This window comes from Hoplias malabaricus, chromosome 7 (genome assembly GCF_029633855.1).
Source record: "Hoplias malabaricus isolate fHopMal1 chromosome 7, fHopMal1.hap1, whole genome shotgun sequence".
In the NCBI taxonomy this organism is placed as follows: Eukaryota; Metazoa; Chordata; class Actinopteri; order Characiformes; family Erythrinidae; genus Hoplias; species Hoplias malabaricus.
Window position 1 is genome coordinate 14582639 of NC_089806.1, and position 8456 is coordinate 14591094.

The 8456-nt window shown below is 37.6% G+C and overlaps 2 protein-coding genes across 2 annotated transcripts; one reads left to right on the forward strand and one right to left on the reverse strand.

Annotated features, from left to right (window-relative positions):
• The first annotated feature begins 144 nt into the window (after positions 1-144).
• Positions 145-4178, forward strand: emc7b (ER membrane protein complex subunit 7b). The gene is made up of 5 exons (XM_066677155.1): positions 145-488; positions 1603-1722; positions 1831-1969; positions 2772-2852; positions 3315-4178. The coding sequence occupies exons 1-5, from the start codon at positions 262-264 to the stop codon at positions 3459-3461; spliced, it is 714 nt and encodes a 237-aa protein (XP_066533252.1). The 5' UTR covers positions 145-261; the 3' UTR covers positions 3462-4178.
• Positions 4179-5976: 1798 nt separating this feature from the next.
• Positions 5977-7506, reverse strand: chrm5b (cholinergic receptor, muscarinic 5b). The gene has a single exon (XM_066677559.1). The coding sequence runs from the start codon at positions 7504-7506 to the stop codon at positions 5977-5979; it is 1530 nt and encodes a 509-aa protein (XP_066533656.1).
• Between the last annotated feature and the right edge of the window lie 950 nt (positions 7507-8456).

Here is an 8456-nt window from a genome sequence, read left to right on the forward strand (position 1 = left end):
TAATAATAATGTAATAATATTAATTCAAAATAGTAACACCGTAAAAATAACGCTGAGTTTATTAACTTAATGGAATGCGTTGTTCAACCGAGGGAAAGAATTAATCGATTATTTTTCTATCTCGTGGTCACGTGGTGCGGTGTATCCTGTAGTGTGTGGAGACGCTTCCGCTGCTGGGATCGGTACTGCGAGAAACGGGGACAGACGTTAATAGCTTTCTGGACGGACACAGCGGCGGTGTGTAGGTATTTATCTGTAGCCATGCGGTGTATCCGGAGCCTGGTGGAGGTGTGTGTGTTTCTCCAGGCCTTGCTGGAGGTGTCGTGCTGTACCCCGGAGTCGGAGCCCGGGCCTGGCGCAGCTCCCTCGGGCAGCGGAGACCGCTTCAGAATCGAGGGCCGTGCCATCGTTTCCGGAGTCAAACCGCAGGACTGGGTCTCCTCCGCCCGGGTCCTCGTTGAGGGAGGAGAGTACGTAGGGTTTTTAAGGTGAGCTCCTGTTGATATGCAGCACTTAAAGTGTGAAAGTGTTGAGTAGGAGGTAGTAGCTGTGGCGCTAGCCGCTTAGCCGCTATGTTAGCTCTCCAATGACACCAGGGACCATGAAACTCAGCCCCTGAGGGTTACAGCTGGAGAAACGTATAATGAAAGTCTTTAAAACAGTCCCCCGATGTAACGAGTCTCTCTCATATGGAATCCCGTTTCCGCCACATAAAAATAATAATGAAAAAAGGGCACCTATTTTTTATTTTTCATTAATATTCATGTTGCTATCTCAATATTTTTGAGATACTAAGTCATTATTTTTGAGATATTAATTCAATATATTGAGATACCATCTCATTAATTTGAGACAGTGTCGCATTATTTTAGGTAAGTCAATATATTGCGATAGTAAACAATCTCAAAATATAGACTGAGTATCTCAAAATAACGAGAGCCTATCTCAATGTATTGGCTTAGTATCTCAAAATAATGAGATCACAATGTATATCACAATATATTGACTTATAATATCTCAAAATAATGCTAGCAGATGTAATGCTACTATTATTGAAATAAACAGTAAGCACAATGAGCATTTTTTTCTGTTTGAAACCACATTCTTCCTAAGACAGTTTCAGACTGGTGATTTCAGAGGGCCTGGAAATTTCACCATTTTCAGCATTACATATGAAAAGGAGAAGGCGTGTGAAGATTCTTGTATTGTGTTACTCTTTAGACATTTTAGACCTTTTAATTTTCACCACTGTTTTACGTAAATGAAAGTCAAACCACTCTCCCCTGACTCTGTTTATATCTTGGTGCTTCAACTGTGAAGAAAGTTGAAAAATTTTTAAATTGCCCTTGTAAGTTTAAATTTTCGTTTCAGTAAAAATAATTCCTCAGTTCAGTATAAAATATAGTCATGATTGAAAACATGACAATCTTCTAATTTAAATAATTTCTTGCACTAACAATATGAATATGATTAATCCTCGGTGTAAAGAACAAAACCATATGATGCAAACCATGTGTGGTTAGATGCCTTAGCTTTTGGGATATGGAATTTAAGTAAAGTTTTAAAAGAATTCATCCCACAGCTCGTTTCCTCTGTCCACAGAACTGATGGAAGCTTTGCTGTGCATGATGTACCCTCCGGTTCCTACGTTGTTGAAATCGTATCACCATCCTACAGATTTGAGCCAACTCGGGTGGACATCACCTCGAAAGGCAAGATGAGGTAAATCCTTAAAGTAATCTTTCATCAAAACAAACCAAGACCTGATACCTTCACTGTTTGTCTCATGGAGAATCCAGCTGTTACTCAGGTTGTTGTATTGTACCACAGATCTCGCCTGGTGAACTATATCAAAACCTCAGAGGTTGTAAGACAGCCATACCCCCTTCAGATGAGAGCTAGTGGACCACATTCATACTTCATGAAGCGGGAGACGTGGGGCTGGACAGATTTCCTGATGAATCCAATGGTAAAGTTGTTTGCAAGTCGGTTGTACGTTGTCAAAATGATACATACCAAACAGTCATGGAGCCAGTACTCTCAAGCATCTTTGACATGGGGAATTTAATCATGACATATTTCAGGATTGGATTTTTTTTCCACAAAGCAGATTTTTCAGTTAGGTTCTTAGGCCAGAACTTTTGAATTTTCAAGTTGGAAAGCCTCTTACTTTGTGAAAGTACAGCTTTATCAAATATCTTCTTTAAATTCTATTTAAAAACATATAGAAAAGAAAAGGTAGGTGCATAAATTTGTATCTTTCCCCTTGGAAAAGGGAATGCAGTGTACCTTGAATATTAAATGAATATATGGATCAAGTTTCAAACAAGATATCGTTTGAAATTTGGGGGCCAAGACTACATTTGCCCCTTTTTCTGACACTTTTGCAGACTATATATTACACCTAAGTGTCCTACTGTAGCTCAGTATTGGTGTCAGCTGTAGCCAACAATTATATCCAAAGCAAAGTAAGATTGTTGCTTCTTAAAATGAGTCACTTTTTTGATATAGCAAGAATAATCGCACAAAAAACAAAACACTCAGCAGATGAAATGCCTCGGTGTGTGTTTGAAGATGTGTAGTACTGGTAGTTGACGTGTATTCTGTCGGGTCAACTTGATTCTAATATAACTGTCTTTGCTTTGCCTCTTGTATGATAGATATTCACACTTAAACTGTTTGCCCTTGAAATCTGAAGGGCTAAAATCCGCCAAATAAGAGCTCCACCTTGTTATCTGCTGAAACATTTTTTTCATTTACTCTGCTAACAGGTCATGATGATGGTCCTTCCCTTACTTATCATTGTTCTGCTCCCGAAAGTGGTGAACACAAACGATCCTGAAATGAGAAAGGTAAGTCAAAACTTTCCTGCTTGATCAAGAGGGCAAGGGTTGAAAGCACTTGATGCGAAAGAGTCACATGCCTACTGATACAGCCTAACAAGATTATTAAAAACGTATTATTAAATAGTGATGACCATTAAAACGTTACTCTTCAGAGGCCCCTCCGTATGTTTATAAGATCTAATTTTCTATGAACACAGCATAATGTATATAAATAATACTCTGGTTAGCATTAGTTAAAATCTAAGAAGGATTTTAACAAAACATATATCAAGGCTGCATTTTGAATTATGAGTTCTTCATAATATCAAAATTAAATGTGACCATGTTTATGACCGTGCTGTGAGTGCTCAGTTATCAGGCTGGTACTGCAGGTTATGTCAATATATTTTTTCTGTCATGCAACAATCCCTAAACTGATTCAGTACCTTAAATGTGTCTTGTTTCTTTCTATACCACAAAACTCTGCAGGAAATGGAGCAGTCAATGAATATGTTAAACCCCAATCCGGAATTGCCAGACGTCTCTGAATTTATGACAAAACTCTTCTCCAAGGGATCCAGCAAGGCAGGTGGAGGCAGTAAAGGGAGCAGGAATGCAGCTCTGAAAAGGAGGTAGTGCTGTGAACTGAAGGTTTATTTTGCTTTCCTGTAGCATTGTTTTGTGGCCTGTTTTTCAAATTGGTTCTTTTTATTTTTTCATCAACAGCACCATACAATCATAAACATAGACTAACTCCAGTAAACAGAAAGCTTAATTTGTCAGGGCTATGTATAGTTTATATTGTTCTATTCATCAATGTGTACTTTTTTTAATTATATGCCACCACACTTAACAGTTAATATATTTGTGAGTGTTTAACTTCTTGGAATGAATAAAGAATAGAAAACATTTAAAAACTTTTTAAGATGCACCAGTAAAAGTACAGCTTAGTTCATTCTATTAAGGGTCGGTTGGACCAAGATTTCTATTTCTCAATGTCACTAGAACGGTAATGTATGCTTATATTGCTGCTGCAGCTGAGATTTCTAAACAGATCCTCTTGAGGCCGATGCAGTTGTGGTGCCGTTGAACCTGGAGCTCAGGGTAAAGCTGGTTGAAATGTGGAATGGTTTGTGGCTGTCCTACATTTCTGCCAAAGGTGATTGTCACGTTGACCCCAACCCATTTTCCATATACTACTTGAAAAAGAGCTTTTACTTTAAAATATTCCATGATATTTTGTTGAATTTGTACATGACTGTGAATGGAAATGTTAAATGCATAAAAATCTTAGCTATGAAATATAAACATATTTAAACTGAACAGTAATAAATTGTGATGTCATTTTCTGTCTCTCGTTTGTGGATTGCTTATTTTTTAGTGGTTGATGTCCTAAACAAGATTAATCTTCCCAGGGAGGAATATTTCCTAGAGAAACTGGTTGCTGTTGAAGTTTCTTGAACTGGGATTAAGTTGACAATTATTCCAAATACTAAATGATATATAAGCCATGTTTGGAAACAGTAGTAGCCTGTACAATTTAAACTGAATATCCATGTAGGCTGGGTCATTAACTTTAGAGGTACCTGGATCCTTTAAATAAAATAATGGTACATTAGATGAAGTGTTCAAAGTAGTAGTCTTGGGTCCATATTCATCAAAGTTGCTTAAAAACAAGCACAGTTTTGACTGCACTGAATATTGGACAAACTGTTCTTTGTCTGATTCACTTTTGTGCAACAGTAAAACAAGCAGAGAACACAGCTGATGAATCCCCTTCAGTGGGTCACCGCAGGGGCCTCCTATGGTTGCCTCATTTATTTAAAATGAAGCACACCCCAATTCATGCTGATGTTTCTATCAAACATTGACTTCATATTGTAGTTAAATAAACATTTCTTATTATTGTTATTATAGATTAATATTTTTTTTGGTATCACATTGTCACTGTTATGTTCTATTACTGGACATGAATTGGATTGTACAGATATGTCAAAGGTGAAATTCATGCATTCCAAAATTGTGACAATTGTCTGCACTTATTTATTATTGAATTTGACAGTATGCAACTTTGATAATTAAGGTCACTGGGTTTACACTGAGAAAGGCACAATCTATATAGAGGACAACAGATGAGCCTTTAGTACTAAGCAAAAGGCAGGGACTACTATTTTGTTTAATTAAATTCTGAAAACAAAACAGCTGTTATATAAAATATTCATTTTCAGTTTGTGGGAAAAAAAATCGTAAAACAAATCTGTCAACATGCAAATGATAGCTTTCCTCTTTGAGAAACAGAAGAAAATTAAGCTAGCCTCAGACACTTTTGGGGCACTATGGGTCTTGAAAGGATGTAGAGCTGTTAAGATGCTGTTACTGATGAATGGAGAAAGACAAAAATAAAGTAACCTTCCACTAGAAGACCAATACAGGACATGTGAAATATGAAGTTTTAATGACTGGTGAACGTAACATGAACCAGGGTTTACTTGTACTTTAAGAAACAGAAAATAAAGATTTTTACAGGCATGGTAAAATATCTCTAGATTTATTTGTTACCTGTTATATCTGGAAATTCTACTGAAGACAAAGAATAAACATGCTGTATATTGAAAATAAAAGGAATAAATAAAATGGTCACTGATAGAAATGTATTGAATGGTCTCTGACTTTAGCTCAGTGCTGTATATTGTCCTTTTGACTAATGACCATTACCTTACAACCTGCAGATTTTGACTGCTGTTCTTCAGACAAATTAATTTATCTATAAATTAATTCAGTAGCTTAACTCCTCAGTCAGTAATAAATATGTTTTTGAGACAATTTGATATGGTCAGAAATCAACACCTCCAAACAGTGATTTGGTTTCATCTCTGATTTGAAACTGGTGCAAATACAATAATTAAACTTTGCGAAAGATACCTGTCCATGTTTGGTCTATCCTTTGACATACTGCATTTGTAACGGTATGCTGTGCTCATGTAAACATTACCTTCCAAGCCCTTACACTTCTACAAAAGTCTCAAGCAATGCACAGAAAATGTACATGGTTGATTTTTCCGACTGCACAATGTTATGTACAAGTGCACAAGCATGACTTAAAAGCTCCCGCATTTACATGAGTGGCACTTGATTTGACTGTCTCTGCTTTTTAGGTCAACTTATTGGTCATTGGTGGATTTTGACCACACCAATGCGGTTTCTCCTCCCCACGGCTCTTCTTCCACTTGCAGAGGAGTAACATTCGAAATGTCTTCTGAAAGGTCTTGTTACATAAGGCATAGCACATTGGATTGATGGTGCTGTTGACATAGCAGAGCCAGTAGCCCAGGTGCCACAGGGACACAGGAATGCAGTCGGAGCAGAAGGTGGATATGAGCACCATGATATTGTATGGAGTCCAAGTAAGGATGAAGGCCAGGAGGATGGCACTCAGGGTTTGAGCTGCCTTTTTCTCCTTGATCAGAACCATTCTTTTACGCTTAGTAATTTGGTTCTTCAGGTTGGGATCCATGGGCTTTTTGGAAGAGGCGGTAGATGAAAGGGCTAGCTGCTCTGTTGAAGAACAAGGATGTGATGTCTTTGTTTCAGTCCCAATGTTGGTTTTATCAGAGGTGATGTCTTTCATAACGGGCTTGAACTTGTAGGAGATGCATTTTTTATGGTTCTTTTGAGAACAGTACCTAACAGAATTAGTAAAGTACTGGCTTGCCTCATAACAAGCAAGCTCTTGTTCCTGGCGTTTGTAGGATCCTTGAGATGTTGCCTCAGAGACAGGCCTCTCCTCATCCTCTGAGGACGTGTAGCTGTTGAGAGTGTTAGTCTGGTCTGACTTTGCCCACATGTCCTCAGACTGTGTTGTAGACTTGGTTACGTTGCTCTGATTGGATGAAGACCATGAGGCCTGTGTGGCACGCCCATCAGTGTTAAAACCAAAGCAAGATCTTTGCTTTTGTGCCTTTAAGTTCTCGTGTCTGTCCACACAAGTGAGCCCTTGCAACTCAGCTAAGTCTTTTGTGCGCTTCTCAGTCTCCTTGTAAATCCTGCAGTACAAAATAGTCATGATGGAGACAGGGATATAAAAGGCTGCTATAGCTGTACCGAATGTAATCACAGGTTCTGAGAAGAACTGAATCTGGCATTGATCTGGAGGAACAGTCCTCTTACCCTCAAAGTACTGCCAACATAAGATAGGAGGGGCCCACAAGATGAAGGACACTAGCCATGCCAAGCCTATCATGATACCAGCTCTTTTGGGTGTCCTCTTTGCCCGGTATGTAAGTGGTCTTGTGATGGAGAAATATCTATCAAAGCTGATTACCAGCAAATTCATTACTGACGCATTACTGGCCACATAGTCCAGAGCCAGCCACAGATCACAGGCTAAGTTCCCCAGAGCCCAGTATCCTATAAGGATGTAAGATGTGTACAGGTTCATAGAGAAGACTCCGATAATGAGGTCTGCAAAAGCCAAACTGAGTAAGTAATAGTTGTTGACTGTCTTCAGTTGGCTGTTAACTTTAAATGAGAGCATTACAAGAATGTTCCCCACTATTGTGATGAGGCTCACAACAGCAGACACAGTAGCGATAGTAATGACCTCCCAAAGATCATGTGGATTATTCTGGACAACTGATGTGTTTCCACTGGAACTGGTATTTTGAAGTTTATCCACATCCATCCCGCTGGGCCTACTGTGAACAAACTTAACATGAGGAGTAGTCTCTGTACTTCATACTGAGCTCCCAGTGGCTAACCTGAAATTAGAAAGTGAACAAACTTAATTTCACAAATGAGGAAAACATATGTTCATTTTTAATGTGCTTACCAGTAACTCCAGCTCTTTCCAGTCATGTTTCTGAGTCAGATCCAGAGCAAACATATAGCAAATTGTGGTTTTCAGGTTTTGAAATCACAAAATGAAGTTCAAGCTGACAGCAGGGTGATTGGAAACACTTCTTTATGTTTTACACCGTTTTTCAAATAAAATGGAACATTGAAATGATTTTGGGGCCAGTAATGTACACTGAATATTCAATATTCATTATACAGACCTATAGATTTTTTTTGTGATGCCACAAAACTAATATAGTTACATTAATAGTTTAGCCTACACTGACGTTAAAGCTGTAGATGTATAAATATGTTTTAAAGTGTTTTTGTGTAAAGTATAACTGTAATTTATCATTTAAGCATCCTCCCACTCTTTTGTCATTTTATGGTATTTTATTAAAAATCTAAAAATGAAGTATTAACACTACAGACAGCTTACATCTAAATCACCCTTTTTAATTTGCCCAAAGAATAGAACAAATCGATGCACATGCTTTTGTAGCTGATGGAATTCATAATGAATGCAGCGACCTGTCATTTTCAAAATATTTAATTTTTAGGTTATTTTTATTTAATAAAATGTGATTTTTTAATACTATGTAATATTTACCATGTAATGACGAGTAGGAGAATGTTTTGGATTAGTTATCTCTTACAAACACACACTTTCACAAGTTATAAATCATATTTGTACACCTAAAAATACAGGCTGAAAATCCATACAAATGGATTAAGAAATAATATTTAACGAAGAACATATCTATTTTTTTGCTCTTCTTCAGATTTCTTTTTTTTTTT

What these genes read in the sequence shown, in the direction of transcription:
- emc7b (XM_066677155.1), top strand. Translation starts at nt 262, where the DNA reads ATGCGGTGTATCCGGAGCCTGGTGGAGGTGTGTGTGTTTCTCCAGGCC. An exon ending in ACCTCGAAAGGCAAGATGAG is followed by an intron (nt 1,723 to 1,830) that starts GTAAATCCTTAA and finishes ATTGTACCACAG; the next exon opens with ATCTCGCCTGGTGAACTATA. An exon ending in ACGATCCTGAAATGAGAAAG is followed by an intron (nt 2,853 to 3,314) that starts GTAAGTCAAAAC and finishes AAAACTCTGCAG; the next exon opens with GAAATGGAGCAGTCAATGAA.
- chrm5b (XM_066677559.1), bottom strand. Translation starts at nt 7,506, where the DNA reads ATGGATGTGGATAAACTTCAAAATACCAGTTCCAGTGGAAACACATCA.